General features: G+C 38.8%; 1 protein-coding gene across 3 annotated transcripts; it reads left to right on the top strand.

The window, feature by feature from the left end:
- The first annotated feature begins 1,492 nt into the window (after positions 1-1,492).
- On the top strand, positions 1,493-23,701 carry chka (choline kinase alpha). Of its 3 annotated transcripts, XM_053318671.1 has the most exons (12): positions 1,493-1,990; positions 3,244-3,352; positions 5,505-5,558; positions 12,174-12,287; positions 13,331-13,464; positions 14,984-15,088; positions 16,109-16,167; positions 16,302-16,389; positions 19,253-19,361; positions 19,451-19,557; positions 19,654-19,735; positions 20,149-23,701. In XM_053318671.1, the coding sequence occupies exons 1-12, from the start codon at positions 1,755-1,757 to the stop codon at positions 20,206-20,208; spliced, it is 1,257 nt and encodes a 418-aa protein (XP_053174646.1). In that variant the 5' UTR covers positions 1,493-1,754; the 3' UTR covers positions 20,209-23,701. The 3 variants fall into 3 exon arrangements, with proteins under 3 accessions (XP_053174646.1, XP_053174647.1, XP_053174648.1); XM_053318672.1 differs by lacking the exon at positions 5,505-5,558; XM_053318673.1 differs by lacking the exons at positions 1,493-1,990; positions 3,244-3,352 and adding an exon at positions 3,374-4,000.
- Positions 23,702-23,941: the final 240 nt, after the last annotated feature.

The raw sequence follows: 23,941 nt of genomic DNA, 5'->3' as shown, positions 1-23,941 counted from the left end.
GTCATGTTGTTGCTGATATGTTTTACACAGAACCTGAGAGTGTACATCCTCTCCCCTCCCTGGCAAGACATTTATCCTCTTCTATTTCCTCATCAACCACAGAGATCGAAGCAAGTAAAGTGTCAGACCAGACAGACGGCTGCACTCCTACATGAATAAATGAAATAGCTTAGCGTATGACCTATGACTAACCAGTCGACCTGGTTAGTCGACCTGTACCAGGCTGGTACATAAAAATCATGACTTCCTTCCTGCAGCCTGTATTTGGTGATAAGTTTTCACATTGTGCCTTTTCTTTGTTCAACCAGAGGAAAGAGGGGAAGGGTGTCAGAGGGGTTTAAAGCGTTCCATAGCTATATCCTCTATACTAAGTGTCCAAAAGTAATTATTTTCCACATACACACACAGAAAACAACCTGTTCCCTATTAGAAGCTATTACAATGCCAGATTTCTATTAGATTAGAAAAGTAAAAGGTTTTCTGGCAACATGACTGGATGTGAGGGAGAGATGTGACAGATGTTGTCTTTAGGGACTCCATGGAGAGACTTCTTTGGCAACGTGGAGCAACTTGATGGCCATGGTCATAGACATATTATGGTGATAACAAATTGTGGAAATAATTCTCCAAAAACGAGAACATCAGCCTCTTGAATGCAATCCTTTTCTGAACATTACAAATGGGTTAGGCACCTTTTTTTCCCACCATTTTGGTGAGAAATGTTTCATGTAAACAAAATCATGTTTGTTTAGGCTACAGTGAAAACTCCACAAGGTACCTTTAAATGTTGTTGGTTGGCAGGAATTCACAGGCTCTGTACAGCACAGTTTCAATGCTGTACTGATCCTTTTCTGTCTAACTGTACAAAAGGATCTGTCTGGGCTCAGTTACACACTTTACACACACTACACACTTTAAAATCTATGCAATCATTCAACACCAATATCAGTCTTGTATATAATGTTCCTATTTTCTTTACTATATATATTTTTTTACTACTTCTACTACTGTATTTTATTGCTTTTGTACTTACTCATCAGTTATTGTTCTTTCTTCTTTTTTATTGATACTCTTTCTATTTTTACTGTCCACTTTGCTGCTACAATAATGTACATTTCTCCACAGTGGAAATAATAAAGGAATATCTAATCTTATCTTATCTTTATACGTATAAATGACACAGATATAATATAAAACATTATCATATAAAGGTAGATTACATTTTAATGTAATAAATATAATAATAGAATAAAAGACATGAAAATACTAAACAATTATTTTATTTACATTTTTTTCCGTGTGTCGCACAGAGTCATGAGTATTTTTTTAATGTCCCACAGCCCCGAAGGCACCATCTGGTTTGTTTTGGTCCTGCGGGGCTGTGTCTGAACCAGCCAATCAGAGAAGAGGAAAGGCGTGTGACCCGCCCTCCCCGCCCTCCCCTTAAATCGGCGCGTCGCTCAGACTCGATTCATTCTCCGACGATCCTCATTGCTGTTCACATCCTCTGTGTGACTCCTCCACAAAGCTACAACGCCTCTTCGTATCTTCTCTTACCACCGAATAATAAAGAAAAAGAAACAACATTTTTTTTCTATTATAAACTTACAGAGAGAAAGAGTGAAAAAAAGAAGTCTGGTGCTCAAAAATAGCGAAATATAAATTTTGCTGCGACACAAACTAGCTCGCTGCTGGGGGGGAGCAATTCAGCTCAGAATATTTGAGTTTTATTCCACCTTATTTTAAAGACAACAATGAAAACTAAATTTATCAACGGGGTGTCTTCCTCTCCTTCCATGTCACTGGGTCTGCTGGTGACCGAAAACGCCTTGCAGGTTCAGCCCGACACTCAGGAGGAATGCAAGGATCTGGTCCACCCCGACGAACCCGACCTGGACACCCAGCACAAGGCCTATCTGTGGTGCAGGGAGTTCCTCCACGGAACCTGGAAAACCATGTCGGAGGACGATTTCCACATCACCATCATAAGGTACAGTGTGTTCATCTGCTCGTGTGGTGGATGCGGGCCCTGCTGCTGGAAGCTAGTGTGTGATAATGCCCTGAAAGCAGACAGTTACCTAGGCTAAACCCGCCTTAAAATATTCAAATAAAGGCTGTTGCTATGGTGCTGTTCATGTAAGCAAGAATATATGAGATTCAAGCTGTGTCATGATGGCATCCTTGGAGCTACTCAGTGAGCTACACTGTCCACGACAAAAAAAAAAAAAAAAAAAGGATTTGTGTGGTGAAAAGCTATACTGCAACATCACAAAGAAAAGCTTCATGACACACCTAAATTCATTTCCACAACCTTCAGAGTCAGTTGTTAAATCATTGTTTTGCTGTCAACACTGGTAGACTGCAGTATAACTTTCACCTTTTAACCCTAACATACTCTTCATGGTCAAATTTGATCCTTTTCCCTCCCTAATATAACAAAATAAAATGCACCATTAAAAAAATGTGTGCAGCTGATACACATTTTTGTATATACAAATGTAGAAATTTAACCCAAAACTCAAAAAACAGCATTCAAACATGTTTTTTGTATTCTTTATATTCTATAAAAATGTTCTCCTGGACCATAAAATAGTGATTGTGAATGTCTTTTATACATACATAAATAGAATACACTCTGTTTGCTCTCTGGCAGCTTCATGAAGGATAATTAAAGTGTTAATGACTGATGGGGGATAAGGGAAAGGATACATTCATTGATCCCACAGTGGGGAAAATGCATTGCTACAGAAGCTCAAAAAATAGTGATATAGAAAAAACAAAAAAAACCCAAATGTATACAACAATAAAATTAAAAACTAAATAAAACGACCCTAAAACGCAATTATAATTATTATATGTGGTGGTTTGGGATACTAGGGCAATTAAGATGGTAGAATTGATCTTATTTGCTATAGATGCAGTTTCAGTTGTTGTCAATCCAAATAGAGGTTTATCCTCATTTTAAAAAGCTGTGGCTTTAAGTATGAACTCATTTGTAAATGTGAAACAGCACAATATAGGACTAACAAAGCAGCCAAAGTTGTACCAACAATTTATTTAGAAGATTCATGAGCAATAGTTTAGCCACTGTAGTTAAGAGGAAACTGTTTGGTCAAATAAGTATAATCCTAATGTTGTTACCATTATTATTAAGTATTAAGATAGAGAGGAAATGGCTGAATAAGATCCTGTAATAATAACATTGTTTATCATATTCACTGACATTGACCATCTGTCCTCCAGGGGTGGTCTGAGCAACAAGCTCTTCCTGTGCAGCATCCCTGACAGCCTGGACACTGTTGGGGACGAGCCAAGGAGCATCCTGCTGCGCCTCTATGGGGCCATCCTGCAGGTGGGAGCCGCATCTCTCATCACTTCACTTTGACAAACAGCTCAATGCTGTTGTTTTATTGTACAAAACAGAGTTACAAGTAAGCCAAGCACTTCACAAAGGATGTGTTGTCATGTCAGACAAACCAGTGTCCGCTCAGTAGTTTGTAGCGGTTAGTCTGTAGTTATTTAGCTGCTTGTAATGACGATGTGCACACACAGCTAACATCAGAAATGTAAACATAATACACTGATTGTCTTTTAACTAAAACTACATCAATGTTTGACTTTTCTATCGTTATCACCAAAGTGACACCAAAAAGTTACTGAATTGTGAAGTTTATTAGAAATCAGACATTAAACAAACAAACAAAAAGATAATAGCTGTGTGATGTGACCACCAGAGGTTGTTATTGTGTGTGTGTGTATGTGTGCGTGTGTGCGTTGTTAGGTCATATGCTTATGTTAGTGTATGCATGCATGTGCAGTTATGCCTTCACGTGTGTATGTGTGTGTGTGTGTGTGTGTGTATGTGTGTGTGCGTGTTAGCCATTGTTGTACATGGTGATGTACCCCCATGGCTGTACATGCATGTGTTCTTTGCCGTAGGCTTCCCAAAGGAGCGTGCCTTGGGCACTCTTGTTCCCAGGTGAACCCACCAAAAAACACGGTACAGTATGAGATCTCTGAAATCTCAGCCTAATACAAAGACGTAACACACATTCATGTAGCACAACCCCAGCTGCCAATGCTGGGAAGATACAGTATGGAGGGAAAACAAAGTGCTGAAACACCTCTCCTGTCTGTCTCTTTTCCTCTCTAAATCCCTGCCTTGTGATTCTTAATCATTAAGAAGTCAGCTGAATATTTGCACTAGTGGGAAAACTGAGATTGAATCTGCACACTTGCAGCCGAAAAAACCAAAACAGCAACAAGAATAAGCACTTTCCTAAGTGCAACTTGACTCGTTGTTGCTTCACAGTTTGCACAAAAAGACGATAGATAATGTATTTTGTTGCTGCCCTGCATTGATTGCAGTTAACGCGGCAAGATAGAGACGTTTTTATCTCTCTAAGATGATGTGGCTGTTGCGTCCAGAGTTCATGATACCAGCCACTCTAACACAGATACATTCTGCAGTATTACAAAGTGTAACCAAACTGCTCCTAAGATAACTGTTGAGTCATCATCACACTTCGGAGTGTATTGATTTCACTTGCAAAATACTTAGTGACAAGAGTTCAAGGACTTCAAAATATTTGCACAGAACTCCCGAAGGCAGCACATTCTAATCTTCTGCTGGTGCTTCACCGTTGGAAGTGTTAGATTTTGAGCATGAGCTGTTTGTTCCAGCCTGCTGTGATAAATAAAAGCCAAAGCCAAAACAAAGGCGCAGAGATATATTCACCCAGTCACTTTCTGCTTCTCCCAGCTTTAAAATCTGTCATTTGTGGCCATTAAGTGATTCATTTTCATGTGCACATTAACTGCAGCCCTGATGAGACCTGCATTACGTATTAACTAAAATCTGTGTAGTTGCTAATGGGCTTATAAGCAGTTAGCTTTTATTGCGAGGGATATCTGAGAGAGCGCTACGTCCTTCACCAAGGTAACTGCAGCAATCTCCGTCAGGACAGAGCTGCCTCTTAGGAATTAGTGATGTCTAATCAAAAGCTAATATGATTAAGGAACTCAGATGTCATTGTCAGAGTGCACAGCTACTAATGATTAAACAAACCTTCACCTACGCCGGAGACAGCGTTTCTCGGCAATGAAGATATGTGGCTCGCATGATGATTTAATGAGTAAATTCACCAAATAAATGTGTGTATTTTTAGCTCAGTTAAAAAGTAAAATATAATACCCAACAGCAGGTTTTAAAGTTGCGTAATATAAAATAGTTTGATCTCTCTTAACATCTGCTATCTTTGCACTGTCTGACTTCTATCTCTGCTCTATTTTTTCTGGCTGTTGCGTTGAGCGGGTGGCAATGGGAGCGCAAGCGAATAGTCTGACCGGTCTTCTGCACGGTCACGTCCAAAAGACTTAATGTTTGTTTGAAATCATACTGTACTATCTGCGCTGCAGGCATGGTTACGTTGTTGATGTTGACGCTCCTTGGAAGGCTTCACATGTATTCATGGATAGTTCTTTCCTTTTTCTCTTGTTGATAGATGTCCTGTAATAAAGGGGATTCCCGACAGTCAAACAAAGAAAATCACTTGCAAGTAAGTAACTGATGATGGTGCAACCGTACAAGCTTGTCTCTCTGCCCAGTGTTCATCCAGCTGTTTGAGTCGACACATCACTCACCATCTCATGTTTCAACTCCCCCCTCACTGACTGTCCTGAAAATGTTTTTTTTTATTTTTTGATTCCCTAAATCCTCCTGTTACTCATATTTCTGTCGGGATGGGGTTTCATTCTCCTCGTGCAGCAGTTGTTTCGGGGAAATTACAGAGATGGCAGAACCTTTGTATCCCTGTGGGTTGTTGAACTTGAGTTCATGATCGATTTCACACCTGCTTCCCTTTGCTCACCCCCTGCTCACTGTTACTGTAAAAAACTGAGCAGGGAGATGCTACAGTCATGCTAGAGATATCATTTAGCTCAGGTGGTACAGTCATTAAACAAAATTGATTGTTATATTGGTAAACTTAGCAATGGTTAATCGATGCCAGCTATTGGATTGATATGGATGAATCATTATGAGACATTTTTTAAGCAGGCGATTTCAATAATTTCTGGCCCCAGCTTCTCAAATGTGAATATTCTCTGGTTTCTTTAGTCTTTCATGACAGTAAACTGAATATCTTTGTGTTGTGGACTGTTGGTTGGACCAAAACAAGATATCTGCTCGAGCTAAACACTGATTGACACTTTTTCCCACTTTCTGGCATTATTATTGACCAAAAATTCTTGACAGAGTAAGTTCTAATCAGAATAATCATTCATTGCAGCTCATATGGCATGAATTCAACTGCAAAGTTCAACTGAGGAAATCATATGTGAAACATAGGACAGTACATGCCAACGCAAAAAAGCATCAGACAAGGTTTTTTTTTTTTGATTGCACATGAATACAATATTTTCAGGAAGTCACTGGCAGCCTCAAGCACTGCCAAACCTACTGAACTAGAAAATTCCTTTACCCTAGATCATATATCATGTGATCATGACGCCTGACTCTCAAATTACGACGGTGAGTCACAACTTCCCCTACCATGTGACGGAGGCGAGTTCATCAGATAGTTAGCCATTGTTAACACTCATGAACACTGCTTGTAGAGGCAGGTTGCCTTGCCTCTAATCCCAGCCTCCAGTAAGCAGTGCAGGGATTATGCAGGACTGACCCTGTGTCAGTGTTTCAGGATAGCTTCACCTGGACCCTTCTCGGTAACAATGCTGTCTGGTGTAGGTAAATCCTATTTGGATTAGATGGGGTGACACAGTATTAATCCCTGTGGGGATATTTCAAACGTCACCGCAACGTAATCACACGTTAGGCATAGTGTAGAAATGCTGTGTCCGAGGAATGGACGCTGGCAGACAGTGTATATATAAAAGTTCCCACTAGATGTATCTGTTTATTAAAAGTTCCCACTAGATGTATCTGTTTATTAGAGATATATGCCTATAAAAATACACAAATGTATAACAGACAAATATACTATTGTGAGATAGTGTCCATAGCCTTTATTTAACTCATCTGCAGAGGCCTTTATTTGAAGCAGATTATAGCAGAGATAGGCTTTCATGTAGACCTAAAACAATTGGTTGATTAATCCTTTGACAAAGAATAATTTTTGCCTTCATTAAGTCTAACTGAAGTCACATTTAATCATCCCTCTTTGCAGTCCAAAATACTGTCAACTTGCTTTTTTTAATGTATTGGTAATCCTTTTTTTATTATTAAAATTAAGAAAAAAAGGTTGCGTCTGATGCTTGTTCGATTGACATGAGCTGGCAAGCCTCTGGTTTTACATAATACAGAATGGAGACAAAGTTAAACTGCTGTTGTATAAGTTCATGGACAGGTATGTTTACATTCCGTTGCAGCTAATTGGCTTTCAGCTGTACTTTACACTGGTTAATATTTGTTTGGTAGGTCATTCAACAAGCTACAGAGCATATTTGTAAGTTACATAAGGAGACTTTAGTAAGAAAGCTAATGGGGGTTGTTGTTCTGTCTGTGTCTCTTGTGTCGTGTATCAGGATGCTATCAGGCTCAGTGTGACCGCTCTGCCCTGTTTGCGATAAAAAAACCATCACATTATCACTTTATGCAGTAGATGTTTGACAGAACAGAATGCTAAATTTCCATTATGAAACCAAAGAATTCAACATATACATTAGATTTTTGTCAAAGGGGACAACATGTATGCTGTAGTAGAGAAGAAAAGAATATAAAGTGGGTCTCTTTGTCTTAATGGCAGTGAATTGAATATGTTTTGAAGGCTGACATTTTATAAACTAAGCTACTAATCTACTTTAATAATTAATTAATGAAAAAATGAATCAGCAGATACATTGGTAATAAAAGTAATCATTAGTTGAAGGCTTTACTTTAATTTATAATCCATTGAACTTTGCTACTTACTCTAATGCTAACACAAACTCAACCATTATCCTATGTTTGTTATGTAATTGGAGCTGTGGAAATGTACATTACGCTAAATTTACCATGTGAGCGATTAAGAGATCAAATAGTTTGTTTTTTTACCTCTGCATTTTTTTAGGGTATAGCCTATTCTGTACTAGCTAGTATTAGGAAAAGCACTTGGTCATTATTTCAAAAACAGTCTTTCATTGAGGATTTATGGAATATTACCCACAGATATACATTACCTAGTGTAATAACTATGTATAAACTGTGTAGAGAAGTATAGAAATCCCAAAGATATGTTGTAAGTAAAAAAATGTATTTATGTAACTCCTTATCACTGTCCTTTGACATGAGGTCATTGTAGACAGATACAGACAGATACTTAAGATGGACGTGGCTAGCCTGTAGTTATAATCTATCCCTATACAGGCTTATTGGCACACATTACAGGACAGATAAGTATTGAGGTTGAAGCAGCAGCTGTCGGAAGCTCCCAGTACACCTGCTGCAACACTCCAAGGCCAGCTGTTAAATACCTCTGAGCAAAGTAGAAGCACTGCTATGAGACTAGTGTAAATATAACAATTCAAATGTAATCAAATATTTGCTGAGAACAAGATCAGCTGTCATTAACCGCCATTTGGAGGTGAAATAATAGGCATAGCTCCTTTTAACAGGAAGGGGTTCTTCAAAAAGGATATTAAGATTTACTACAGGACGTTGCTGTTTCCTGTCTGAATTGCAGGAAGTAGTAGGCGGGAGGTGCTGATTATGAATACTGAAATTCTTCTGTCTTAACACTGAGCTGACTTGACAGCTACAGTATGACTTGTTGATAATTATTAACTTTTGAAGCAGTGGGAGACTTGCGTGGGAGAGTGAGTGAAATCAAACGAGCTGCAAATCGAACACTGGCCTTTTTAAAAATAGGTCAGAGGAAATGAAAGAGAGGTTGATAGGAGGACTGCAGAGCTGTCGGGCGGTCAATGAGCCCACTGCACTCACTTTTAAAGCATCTAGACAGCAGCTTCAAGGATGAATGGTTGTCATTTTTTCAAACATATTTTTGATGTCATTCCAGATTAGAAATTAGATCCTAATTCATTGCCACTGCTACAGCTGTTACAATTATTCGCAGCTAAATTTAAATCTATGACCTACTCAAGAATATCTTTGTTATCATTGTTATAGCTGGCATAGTTCTGAATGAAAGTGATAGCACAGCTTATTTGCACACCTTATCACTTAAATAAATATCACAATTGAACAGGATCCTAGATTTCTCTTACTGTTCACTTGGCACGCATGTAGGTTAGAACAAGCCAAAAATAAGCTCTGAATATACATATGCAGGCTGGATGCTGCAGATCTAGGTCAGTACATCTACGTTAATGGAGACGATGCACTCACTGACTCACTGAAATATCGTCAGTGGAGTGATCCGTTTTATAATCCGAGCCCAATGGGTTTTGAGTCTTTTTTGCTCTGCGTTACACATGGACTGGGCAGCTGGCCTGTTGTCTCGCAGTATGTGTGTCAAGATGATTATGGTAATGTGGATAATTCACGTTGGGGGATTTGAAACCGCGTGTGATCAGCAGTGTGCAGATAAGGTGTTACGTAACGTTGGAGAGTTTTCTCTGAACAAATGCCCAGGGAGTGAAGCAGAATGTGCTGCGCAATCCACAGGAGTTAGATATTTAGTTTGCTCAAGATGTGCAAAACTTTGCTAAGTTCTACACAGTTTCGTCTTATTTATATTACGCTGATAGAAACATCACGGATTGTTCTGTGCTTCAAACAATTTGCTCCTCATGGGACATAAACATTAAAGATTTCTTGATCCAGTTGTAATTTATTGAATAAAATATCTAGATGTTAATAGTCAATAGTCAATATTTTAATAGCCAATAGTCTTGGACAACATTTTCTGTCCAAGCCTCTTCTTAAGAGTACTACATTGATTTAACATTGCACTCATATAACATAGTTGGACTCAGGATGGACAGTTCCAAAAAAAAGATCAACATCGATGTAGATATCGTCTTTTTTATTCTGTGCTTTCTTCTCCCATGTCAAAATCTGCCACCTACATTATCCACAATGCAATGTGGCTAATGTAGTCAGGAGCTGCTAGCCTCAACCAGGAAGGAGAGAGGAGTGGTGGGCTGCAGAGGTCTGATAACCTCCCTTCTGTCTTTTTCCACATCCCCAATTTTTTTGTCATTTTCAAATGTATTGTCTTCAACGCGACTCAAATTACATCACTTGAGGCGATTTATCAAACTGGAGCAACAATTTGCAGTAATACTTGTAATGGGATATGAATGCGCAGTTTCTATGCAGACGATAACGCTCGCCTCATCTGCAAAAATTGCGAAATGAGATTTTCAAAGTCAAAAATGCAATCATTTATTAGTCATCAGCAATCATTTTCTTTAAGATATATAAAAGGAAACACAAACGGTACAACATTTTTCTGATCCTGTATTTGACAACTTGTTACAAGTAGGCTGTTGGATTATAGTCTCTACAATAACATTGTCAACTAGGAACATTGTCTCTTAAATGAACAACTCAGAATTCTTTATCAAGAATGTGACTCTGCATTTAAGTCATTGCTGAACAGAAATGTTTCACTTGTTATTTCAAGTGTTGTGTATATAATTACATATTGCCGTCTTTTCAAGTGAAGAGCTTAGTATTGAGCCTCTCAGTAGGTGGTGCGGTTATGTTTTGCGCCATACTTGCACCATGATTCAAAATAACATCTTGGACTCCACAAAGGAGGCAGTTTTGTTTCCTTTCAAGTCGGCTTCCTGCGGGACAATCAGCATGAAACACATTCCCTGGCTGCTAGCCCAGCGTTCAGATCCAAATCTCTGTGTCTGAAGGCTATAAGAGAGTTACCTTAACAATATGTTGCACTGCTTATTATTGCAGCCAACCAATGAAATTTAGTTGCTAGTTGCTAGTGTTTGTTACTAGCCAGGAATATCAAGGTAATAATTTCATTATCTGTTATTAGGATTAATAGTTGATATTCTTTTAAGTGAATCAGCTGTATGCTGAGCGTTGGAGCGCTAACAGTCTTGCTCTGCTAATTAGCCAACAAACCCTCTCCCTTGCTTATGACCTCCTGCCTATTTGGTTTAAAGCCCAGTCTTTTGTCTTCTCAACACAATAAAGTGAAGCTAAATGAAGTGGGTGAGAAGCCAGCACTCAGCTTTAGTCTTTCAGGTCTTGGACATATGTTTGTTTTAGTATAAGAGAAGGTTCCACTGTCAGTCTTTGGCCACTGCTGTGCTCTAGGCCGTGTGTGTTGGTGTGTGAGTTTCTGTGTGTCTCTAAGATAAAAAGGAAGAAAGACGAGACATTCTTCTTTGCTTCGGCTGCTTCTAACCGTGACTGGTGCTCCGAGTGGGCCAAACTCTTCCTGGAAGTTTTAATCTACCTCTTGTGTTCTCCTCACCACTGTGACAGGCAAACCCATCTAACCCTGACCACAGCATTTCTCCTCATTTCAACTCTTACCATCTTTCTCCCCCTCCCCCTACTTTCCACTTAGAGACATGCACTTTATCTTTTCCTGTCAGACCTATAAAGTTGCCTTGGCTGTTTGCCTGTTTAGATACCTTAGCTTAGAAAATATATGGCTACATGGCTATTAGCACTGACATCAAATGATCTTTTCTTATTCGCCTTACATATTCTTACATATTCTTTGACATATGGTGCCAGTTCTAATGAACCATATGGCACACTAAAACCAAACATATCTACATTGTATGACTTTTGATGATGAAATATCCAATTAAAAGAACACACTTTAGAGTCTACTGATCGTTTCTCCAAATCAAATAAATTTGTTTATTTGCTGTCGGTTTCCAAATAGCATCCAAAGATGATTACATTCATACTTTACAGGGCTCGTGGCGGGTCAAATTTAAAATGCTCACCGTGGCAAATGCATGTGTTTGAAAGGAGCTGACCAGTCAAAGTCTTGTTTCCTTCATGACTCTCCTTCAAACCATCTCACTCCATCTTTCATGTTTGCAGAAATTGGGACGAGGAAAAGCTTTCTGGCTAATGTTCTATGCTTTTCCTGTTTCCATTTTACAGCACGGATAGGTAGTGGTGGCGGAGGCGGTGGTGATGATATGGGCTGCACACATACTCGTTTTGCTGTTAGGTGTCTTACTGTTGTGTGTGTGTGTGTGTGTGTGTGTATTTACAGGGAGCAGAGGCCATGGTGCTTGAGAGTGTGATGTTTGCGATCTTGGCGGAGAGGGAGTTGGGACCTAAACTCTACGGTATCTTCCCTCAAGGCCGACTGGAGCAGTACGTTCCAGTAAGTTAACCTCATTGTTATTCATGTGTAGATGTGTTTGTGTATGTTAACTCATGTGCTACATCTTAGTTTTGAACTAGTTATATTGCTGTATTACCAAGTAACTGACAAGTTTTTAAAATGTCTGTTCAAATATTTGTTTTCTTTGCTTAATGAAAATGTGTCGGAGGTTGTTTGATTATGGTGTCAGTCAAATGAATCCATACCCAAACAGTCCTGATAGAGCAGCTTAGTGTCAAACTATTGATAAATGATATCCAACAAGAGCTGGGCCATTATGGCCAAAATCAAAATCACGATTAATTGAACTTTTAACCTTTATTACGATTAATGAAGGATTATCTCCACCCTCGATGAACAATGATGTATTTTCACAGTTTCTTTAGTTTAGTATTTTCCACTGCTGCCCTCACACATGAGGACCTTTAGGGAGTGAAAATAAAGCTGTTTTAAGGTGTGACGCTGTGGTTAATGTCTAGTTGACTTGATTAGAACTATGTAAAGATCATGGTTTAAGTTAGAATGATCACTGGAGACACGTTTTACAATTCCTTAAAGATATGCAACCTTTACTGTCATGGCAACAGTGAACACCAACATTAATTGACATGAGCAAGATTAAGCCCTATATCCAACATATTCCACTAAACTTTAACACATTTTACCCTAAATACTAAATTAGCACTGTAAGTCATTCAAGACATTTATGTTCCTTAAACTGGATGGAACTGAATGGATTTACTACAACAACAAAAATCTGACTGACCTTCGTACTTAAATACTAGTTATCATGAAGTGTTTGATAACGCCAGTAAAGTGTACATAGCCAATTCATGTTTGCCAAGCCGGCAGGGTTCAACAACATTGTTGACTCATGATGTCTCAAGATTTCGATATGGATTGATTCCAACTGTGAGCGTGCAGTTCTCAGTGCTGCTGCATATTGTGATAAGGGCTACTATGACATTATTTCATAGCAAATAATGGTGATTAGGGTTAGGTGATTAATGAAATAACATTATAATATAATATCCTGTTAACAGAGCCGTAAACTGGACACCTGTGAGTTAAGCGACCCCAGTATCTCAGCGGAGGTTGCAGAGAAGATGGCCAAGTTTCATGCAATGAGGATGCCTTTCAACAAGGAACCCAAGTGGCTGTTTGGTACCATGGACAAGTAAGTCAAGACAATGTCCTCGCCTTGTCCCCATCTTGATTTTAGGGATATTCCTGCGCTCATTCTGTCCCCTCTCTGGCTAACACAAGTGAGAGGAAAACATTAAAGACCGCGCCAATACGTTTTACGATAACACATTAAATCACTGATTACTTATTGACAAGTAATGAGTTGGCAGTGAGTTTATCATGACACATTTCTGATTGAATTGCTTTCAGATTTATTTATAGTGTGTTTACAAGGTTTACATTGCACAATGTTTGTTAGCGTGTAGTGATAAAGTCCATTGTCGATTTCAACTTTTCCTCACTGAACGGACCTAAAAACTGGTTTATCACTTACTTATGTGTCATAAACATGACTCATGGATAACTTTAGAAGAGATGATTAGAACAATCCACACAAAATGCTTGCTAGCTTAGCCAATCTTGTATGCTATACCGGTCCATTTGATAATGCAGCTACACAGAGTCTGATTCATACTGAGGATCTTGTTGTTCCCATAGATGCCTTATATAACACTCATTTATAGAGGCATCACAGTCATACATATCAATGGTAGAGTTAAATGGAGCTCATTTGCTATGAATCTCACTTCTGACCATATCTTTGTGTCGTTGTCAAATAGAAGTGGTGTGATAGTGGCGGTAATGATGAGTCCACAAACGCAGCTGCTGTTGCTACTCATCTGTGTTAATCAACAACCGTTCAACCTCCTGAAAGAATGTTTTTCCACCATTCTTGTGAAAAAAAGAGAACAAATGTGAATATTATTTCTGACTTAGCACAGATCTCTGTTCGTCTTCTCTGTTCCTGCATCCATACATACTCTGTGTTCACACTCTCTCACACACACACACACACACACACACGCAGAACTACTACTCTCTAAACTGTCTTATTCCAGGACTACTGCATCTGCTAGTACAACCAAAACGCCACTATTACTACCACTATACTATTACTAACTAATATTTCGTAATATTTCTATTTATCCTTTTTTATTTTTTAATCATTTTTACAAATGTTTGTGTTGTGCATTTATTCAGCATTTATAAGCAGAATATAAACATTTAATAAAATTCTTTGTAATACACTATAATACAGTTGTAAGCCGATACAAGGACATTTTAAGTCTCCTATGAAGATTTTATATTATTACAACACTGTTAAATGTTCATTTATTATATGTTTTTTTCAGTATACTAGTTATTTACAAATCATTACAGTGTATTATAGACCATCTTTTAACTATTTATGTACTGCTTATGAATGCTAAATTGGGGGATATAAAATAATGTGTTACTTATTGTAATTGTATTAGCCAGTAATAACATCTAATTCTCTGTTTGTTTGTGGAGATGTGTCATCATTGCTATCAGTGAGTCAGGATGACATTAAGGTGTAGTTAGGGAACGTAATGTTTCTCTCATCGTGTATTACACTGCTTTATCAGATTAAAGACAAACACGTATGATTGGAAATAGTGGAGTAACAGTTTGTGTTTAACTCTCACCAGGTACCTGAGACAAGTCATGAAGCTCAACTTCACCAGAGAGTCTCACCTGCGTCGCTTCAACCGCCTGCTCAGCTACAACCTGCCTCAGGAGATGGATATGCTCAAGTACGATGCTGTATATACACACACACACACTAAATACCTGAACCCAACCATTACCCTAAACTGAACCTAAACCCAAAACCAAGTCTTAACCCTCAAATTGACTGTTTAAGTTGTGAGGACTGACCACCTCCCACCACAGAAATGTTGGTTTTCACCTGAAACACACACACACACACACACACACACACACACACACACACACACGTATACCAGCACAGAGTCAACAGGCACACATCACATGCATGGAGAGTTTCCAGCTGTGGTGTTATGCAACAGAATGTACAGAATGTGTAGGTCCTGTGATGGTGTTTACAGTAGAAAAACCTCAGTTGAACCTATGAGTAAGAACTTTAACAAAGCAAACTGGAACTCTGGACTCTGTCTCATTAAAATTGCAAAGTGCTAACCTGCTCGTGTTTTAAATAGTGACTGTAGAGAGAAAGTGAAGTTGTATTTTTCACTCAGTTCTTGTTCCAAAACTGGAATTCAGCCCAGAAAGTGATGTTGGAAAGCAGAACTATCAGCACCTGGGTAACTCTGTGTTGTTATTCTGAGCACCACACTTATTAACCTTCACTGTACATATATATATTAGGGTTATTCAAATCATGTATAATATGCAAACCTTATTGGAGGGTGGCTTAACCAAACTGCCAAGTAAATAGATCAAACTACTTGTTTGTTCCAGCAGCTCTGTGGGTTTAAAGCTGTTAATCCAGACCCAAAGGAACCACCATCTGTTGTCTCTAAAGGACTTTTTCTCACATTCCAGGATTTGAAAAAAAATAGTGTCACGTTCAGTTTTTTTATACCTGGTCTCAAGTTTGTTGCAAGCCTTTGAATAAGCTGTATAATAAAGTCCTCCTTGGTGATATCCAGAATATTTGATCCCAACATAGTGATTGTTGTAGTCAGTATGTAAAGATGCAAACCGTTTCTCTTGAGCCAAAACCTCATGTCCAGAACATTTTAAATATTCTGCAGACTGATCATCTTCTAACTTGTTTATGTGTAAATCAGGTCTCTGCTGGACTCCACCCATGCTCCTGTGGTGTTCTGCCACAACGATTGCCAGGAAGGTAAAAAAAATACAGACACAGACACCAAAATCCTCTTACTGTAGGCTGGACACTTACTTGTCTGTTTAGTGATTTAGAAGAAATAACGTGTGTGTGTGTGTGTGTGTGTGTGCGTGTGCGTGTGTTGCTTTCAGGGAACATCTTGCTTCTGAAGGGCCGCCAGAGCTCAGATAAACAGAAGCTGATGCTCATCGATTTTGAGTACAGCAGCTATAACTACAGGTACGTTTAGCAGCTATAGATTGACAGATAAGTCTGGTGACACTCTTATCATTCTGTCAAATCATCAATGCTACTAGCAAGTGTTGTCTCCGTTTCCAAAGTGTGGTATCTCATTCCTCTGTGCCGTTGAGCTCCAAACTCTTAAAAACACATCAAAGAGCCACACCACTAAACTGGCCAACACACACATTGAAGTTCATTTTAAAACAATCCCACAAACACCATCTTGCAGCTGTAAATAGCTACTAGAGCACTAAATGTGTATTAATCCACCGCTGAAAATAGTCCCCCAACAAACATACCATTTTCTATTGTTTGCATAACAGTTGCTAAAAATTGCAGTACATATTTTTAAAATGACATTATACATTTGTGACAATTTTTAAAGATGTAAACAACCAAAATATAAGTGTATCAAAAACATGTTGAATAATATCAGCTTTATCCTTTAGGACTTAGCTTTTATTAACAGATAACCATCATTGTTGACTTACTTAAATCTTACTTTTAAGGCTACATTGTTCTTGTTAGGGTTTTCACATTGTTCAATTACATACTGTAGTCTTATATCAACACTGAATTTATACCACTAAGACTTTCTGCCTACATTTGAAACTGCAGACTGCATCTAAAAGTCAGAACAGGCAGCTAATAGGAAACGCTATCTAAGGAATGTATTTTGTGAAGTTGGCCTTCACATCATAACACAGAGAAGCGAAACTAGACGACAAAGGGTTCCTTCCCTTCCTCAGTTCCTCCACAGTTAATCTTGGTGGTTTTCCCCCAACCTTCCTTTTGTCCTTGAGCTTCTTCTGAATGTACTTTTTGAAAATACACTGCGAGTTGTCATCAAGCAACTGTGAGATTCCATTTTCGCACAGTTTGTTAGTGAATTGTAGGGATATTTTGAGTGCTATCAGGATTTCCTGTCTAGTTTGCACATCTTCTGTCTAAAGTCTAGCTCAGCTACCAGTGTTTAAAGCCCCGACTACAAGTGAGTTTAATAAATACAGTAGAATTGATCCACCTGAATGATCTGAACCAAATGCCCTGTGCAGACTGCCTGTTATTGCTGATTTTGGGGGTTTAAATCTCTTTCAACTGCCTCTGCTGCGTCACTGTCCCTCATCCTCCTTCCTGTTCTTTTCCTAAACCTTGGCTATGCACCCAATAGTGAGGGGGGGGGGGGGGGGGGTGAAATAGACAAAGAAACAAAGAGAGAATAACCTAGATATTGAGCCAGCAAGAAAGCAAAATCAGAGGGAAAAAGAGAGGAAAAAGACCGCAGCCTGGATTTCATCTGTCTTCCATTAATATTTCACCCAGACAGCCATAATGCACGGCTCCTTCCCTCTGTTAAAATATTCACTGCAGCTGTTATGTAACCGCAATTTGGCAGGCCAATGATAACGCACAGGATGGAGGCCAAGGAAAGACCTGTCAGTGTTACAAATGGAAATGATGATGCAATAGATTTCCTGTACAGTGGTGCACACAGAATAAAATATTATAACTGTACACATGAAGGAGAGCTTCTTATCTGCACCTTGGAGGGACTTAAAATGTGTGTGCGAATTCCTGAGTGGCTCATTTATGGGAAACGTGTGTAGATCACACTGGCCTTGATGATCTCAGACAAAGCTCCCTCTCTCCTCCTCTCTCTCACACACACACATACACACACGCCCACCTCCCCTGCAGCTCCCTTCAGCATGGCCCCTTTAAGTCTCCTCATATGTTCACAGAAAACACGTGACCGTCTGTACACAAGCGACCCACCGCACACACACATGTGAACACGTGTGCCATCATGTATGTACAGGAAGAACATGCCCACAAATGGACACACAGACATATATATGTTGTGGATTGTTTATTCTCATTAATATGAGCTAGATGTGAAAAAAAGAAGCGGAGAGGAGTGGGAAGGGCTGAGCCTCCAGCCATTAATAATGGCAACTCCATTTTGGCTTAAAGCATTAGAGAGCAGTGGGGGGAAATGGAAAGGTTTCCCTGCATCTGTGGGTATTAACATGCACATGTTGATTTACACACATGCACTACATGCATCATAGTCTATTTGCTCTATAAATCAAATTGTCAAATAGTGGCCTTTATTTACCAGTTTGCCTGTACTCGATATTAGCTTTTATTAGAAGTAGACGTTTATTTCTCATTTTCCTACTTTATGAGTATATTTTTTATCATACTTTTTAGTTAAAGTCGCAGTGGGACTGTAGGGATGGTACTGGTGCTGTCAGTCAGCTGGTCCATCACTTTGGTCCAGGCGGAAATATCTCAACTGTAGGAGTGATTGAAATTTTGTACAGATACCCATGGCGCCCAGAGGTTGAATCTTATTGACTTTGGTGTTAATGATTTTCATCTAGTGTCACCAGCAAAGTAAAAAAAAAAATCCATCCATTTTGGCTACCATTGGGTCCACCAATCACTTGGAACACTTGGTGGACCCCTGACTTTTATGGCCACCAGCAGCCAAAACTTAAGTTCATCCAATTCTTTTGTTTACCTGCAAAATGAATGACATTCCAGTCATCCTCAGGTGTACTTTACGTTTGGTGCTAATCAGCAAATGACACTATAACCTGTGTTTTTGCAGGAAATATACTCAAACTAAGGCAGAGCTAACAAAAAAATCAAATAATACAAAAGCTTTATTATTTCTGTTTCAGAAGCTAAAATTACAAGGATGTAGAAACTAATTCTACCCAACTGTCAAGAGTTAGTTTCTACATCCTGTTATTTAACACAACAACATAATGATGTCATCAATCAACACAACGACATCGTCATCCATCGTCTCTAATTGTTCATCTGTCATTGTGTCTATCCAACCTTGCAGGGGATTTGATCTCGGCAACCATTTTTGCGAATGGATGTACGACTACAACTGTGACGAGTTTCCTTTCTTCAAAGTGAACGCTCAGGCCTACCCTTCAAAGGCCCAGCAGGTGTGTATGTCACTGGTGACTGTCTTCTTACTATGTTTTAGCTTTTTATTTGGTTTCATTTATTGACTGCTTGTGGTGTCTCTGTACAGCTCCACTTCATTGAAAACTACCTGAGTGAGTCCGACCAAGGGTTCGACAACCTGAGCGAAGAGGACCAAATGAAACTTAAGGAGGAGCTGTATGTGGAGGTGAACAGGTGAGCTCAGGTGTAGACACAGTGTCAGGTGACAAGGCATAATACAACAAGAAGGTAAACTAAATAAACTATGTGTCCACGTGTTTCTGACTATAGGTTTGCTCTGGCATCCCACTTCTTTTGGGGTCTGTGGTCCATCATTCAGGCCCGGCTCTCTACCATCAAGTTTGGATACCTGGTGAGTCCTATATTGTATTACTTTTATGCATGTTGAGGGAGTTAATGTGAGTTATTATGTTGTTATGAAATAAACCGTATTGTCCCGGAGGGTGGTGCACTATCAATATTTACCATGTTAAAAACAGCAGAGGTAAGGTCAGGCTGTCATGTCAACCTGACAAGATATCACAGAGACATTGTTTCAATGTTTCACATTAAATGCCTTCCTGTGGCTCAAAGGGCATAATCCATCTCAAGCTTGGTAGGTTTTTACTGTGAAACATCTCCAGGAAATGTTCCATTAATGGTAGCTTAACAGCAGTTAAAAAGATGGAAAAGTAGAAGCCATAAATGGTGAATGAAAACAGGAATTACAGCAGCAATGTAGTGAGTATGCATGTATATACTAATATTTACTTGACTGTGTTCTAGGAGTACGCCATGGCCAGATTTGAAGCCTACTTCCAGCAGAAGAAGATCTGGGCTGTCTAATGGAATGAGATGATTGGATAGATTGACAACATGTTAAGCCAAACGGCAGGGGGAGGAACGTAGCTGATAAAGATTCCACGATACATGCTTTACTTACACTCCCTGCCTTGAGAGTATTTGCTGGCTGCTGTTGGTGATGCGTTGACCAAAGCCAAAACTTGATCACATGGCTAGGTGCTTAAAGTTCACCCCTAAATCCATTGCAGCTCAAAATTTACACTGCGTTACTCCATGAGAGCCAAAAAAAAAGAAAACATCAACTTGTACTAACCTTCATCACTGGTGAGAACTGCTCTCTGCTTCTGCCTTGTTTGAACCATACCACTAACACGAGGGTTACGTTTGGAGCTGGAGAAAGGTGGATTTCGGTTACAGCTAGGTTGGAAATGTTAACATTGCATCAATGTATATGGATTGATCATTCCTTTATGGAAGTGCTCTGTGGGAAAGAACCAAAATGTGAACTTCTCTTGGTAGGTTCCTGCGTACTTAAGCAGCCAGCTGCTAACTATGTATATTATATATAGATCTCAATGTGCCAGTAACCTGGCCCTATCTGTTACTGATGGGCTGGCTTGTTGGCTGGTGGAATCTTGACTTGATCAACAGGTCAAATCGATGTCTACACTTCTAGATATTACACACTTGGTATTTGTTCTATTTTCCTTTTTTAAGCAGCTGTATTTAATATTGCCAGGGCATCCAATTTTGTTGTATTTACATGTATGTAAACAGTTGAGGCTCCTTTTTCTGTGTTAAACTCCGCCAAATCAAAATCAAAGTTAACATACTTCAGGTATTCCCTTTACAGATTTGCCTGGCTTCCTTGTTAACAAAGCCCTTACATTGATGAGCTTTTCGTAGGCGTCTGTACTGACAGAGGTGTGATAGGTTTATGATATTAATATGGGTCACTGGGACAAGTAAATTCACACCTTTGTATAATTTATCCATTGGATATTTTCAAAGAGACATTCCAGTTATACTCTATGAACCTGAGAAACAGTTGCTAAATTCCTCAATATAGTAACTAGGTAGCTACAGTGAATGACCATAATTTTGCATTGAAGAAAACTTTATACAGTACATTTGTGATTCCTTATTGTGGTTATGGATTCTATGATGACGTCACTGTTTTTCTGGCACAAGTGCCTCCTGCTGGGTTGCCTCATCATGGTACCCATAATCCAGAATAACGGCAGAGGCAGACAGACCATACAACACAGCTGAATTTTGCACACATTACTTTAAATAGGTTGCAGCTGCAACTGTGTAGCAACTCTGTAAAAAGGGCATTTGGTAAAATGTTGCTTTAACCATATCTATCAGTGACAAAGAGCACTCTTTGCTGCTGAGAACTGAGTCATTGGTGTTAATCATTTTGTCAACCTCCCCCAAACAAACACTGGCTCATAAAATGGTCTTCTGTAGCAGAATAGTCTTACTTAATGCACATTAACAAAGGAATTCAGTACTGAGATAGAGAGACACTGTGCTTTGTGTGCGCCAGGCTTACCTCATAGGTTCTGCTTTCAGGCTCTCTCATACACAGTGGGATAATTGTTCAAAATTGTTTAAAATGAGAAATGGTGAGAGTGAAAACTGACTAATCTGTCCTGCTCATCCAAACATCCTGAGACCAGCTCAATTCTACCTCACCAGAGCAAGTTATAACATGTGCACCAAACTCTCAAGAACTATACTATTACACCCAGATACACCAATTTATCATCTGCTGCTAGGACAGCCTTAATTTTGCCTTTAAAGGAGATATCGCTATGTTTAATTTGAGTGCATTTTTTTGTGTGGCACTTGTCACAGTTGTTGAAAATCAGCTTTTTTTGTCTTGTTAGCATTTCTTTTTTCTCTAATTGGTACACCTGACCCTGGGCTTGTCACTACAGTAGCAATGGCTATTAGACTCATTTAGAAATGCTAACAATGGCAGCAGAGCTTTCCATGATTGATGTCAACTGTCTGGACTTTTTTTATATTTATAGTATTTGGAGGGTACAATACCCAGTAGAGAACATCCAGACTAAAACTGACCTTTTGCTAAGTCTCAACCCATTCGTCACTTTTACTCAATCGACGACTTCTACATCAAGCTTTCCATTCTCACACACATATTCAGTTTACAATAGTACGACTGATCTATCACTTATAAATTCTTAATTCTTTGCTGTGTCAGACTTTTTAAAAAAAAAGTTTCCAGCTAACTCCAGAATTCCATAAAACACATCATGCATCCTAAGCTACAGACTGTTGGGCTAGCTAAAATACTTGTTTGCATTTTTTTCATTTTTACAGAGAAAAAGCTTTTATGATAAGGACCAGCCAGTGTGTTTGGAAAACCTAACCACGATATGTGTTGCTGGTATTAAGTTAGCCAAGTCCAACAAAGGGCGGGACAGAACTGCTACCTTTAGCCTAAATTCTAATGGTATCCAGGACATGCTTTCAGACAGTGGGAATCATGAACGGGGCTTTTTTTTAAAAATAGAATCTGTAAATCCTTAACATACACTTGTGATTGTGGTTTTAGAAAAGGCAAAAACATCACTTGAACATGAAGAAGTCCAAAACTTGACAAACCCGCTGGTCCTAGCTATAATTGGTTGCTAAGCTATTATTGGACAATGGGGATTTAGCAAATGGTCAATTCAAAAGGTCTATGGTCTTGCTCGACATTTAGTTTACTTATCATACAATACTGGTTAGAAACACTTTATTTCACACTTATTTGCCATAAAATGTATGATTCATTGTTGAAATGCTGTGAAAAGATACAAAAGTAAATGCAGCTGTGTGACTGCTAATACAAATGAAAGCTGTGCAATTACTTCAGAAGTTGACATGCATATTCATGTTTATTCCAGTTTAGTTGTAGCACGTAATACAACAGGGTATATATTCCCTGTGTGCTTGTGAGCCACTGGGTTTTAACATGGAAACTACCAAAATGACTGATTTTGTGACGTGTACAGTAGGCATTACCTAATACTTCTTGCGATAATGGCTACACAGTCATCTATAGTGTACACAAACAGAACGAACTGATCCGGATCACAAAACTTAACAAATGACTGCACCAGTCACCTGATACTGGGACCATCCAGAGGTATTTGAATGTCTACTGTGGCACTTTTTGATCCTAAGGACCGAAAAAAAAACGAAATATACTTGAGTATTTTCATGTTTAAACATTTGGGGGTTGTTGATGAATTTATGTTGTTGAAATGTTAGTTTCACTTTACATGCAAGTGTATTTTTGTATATTTCAATGTTATGTTTCATTTGGAATGTGCTTAATGTATAGTTTTATCTTTATTTGAAATGAGGGATGCACCAGCAGAATGTCCAGTGGATTCAACTGAACTATTATAAAAATGTAGTGTTACTGGTACATCCTTCATCTTTATTTTAGTACCTGTTATTTTCACATGGGCAAGCATTTTTATCCTCTTTCTACCTAACCTGACTTTGTTTTTTCTTATTCAGAAAGTTGTTTTTCTTTTTTGAAATGTATCATTTTCCCTTACCTTTCACCATACACTATATCTAACTTAATTCTCTTGTCCTTTGCCATGATTTTATGTGTTAAATAAAAGATGGACACCATGATCTGTAACTGCTGTACATTCCATACTTGTTCAGTATTATGTACACTCTGGACCGAAAGAACTACTATTTTAACCTAATTGGTGATTCCAGTAAACATGTAATTTGTCCC

Source organism: Scomber japonicus, chromosome 5 (genome assembly GCF_027409825.1).
Source record: "Scomber japonicus isolate fScoJap1 chromosome 5, fScoJap1.pri, whole genome shotgun sequence".
In the NCBI taxonomy this organism is placed as follows: domain Eukaryota; kingdom Metazoa; phylum Chordata; class Actinopteri; order Scombriformes; family Scombridae; genus Scomber; species Scomber japonicus.
Note: the sequence above shows the minus strand (reverse complement) of the source record. Positions and strands in the feature narration are given on the sequence as shown.

What these genes read in the sequence shown, in the direction of transcription:
- chka (XM_053318671.1), top strand. Translation starts at nt 1,755, where the DNA reads ATGAAAACTAAATTTATCAACGGGGTGTCTTCCTCTCCTTCCATGTCA. An exon ending in ACCCTTCAAAGGCCCAGCAG is followed by an intron (nt 19,362 to 19,450) that starts GTGTGTATGTCA and finishes GTCTCTGTACAG; the next exon opens with CTCCACTTCATTGAAAACTA. An exon ending in CTGTATGTGGAGGTGAACAG is followed by an intron (nt 19,558 to 19,653) that starts GTGAGCTCAGGT and finishes TTCTGACTATAG; the next exon opens with GTTTGCTCTGGCATCCCACT.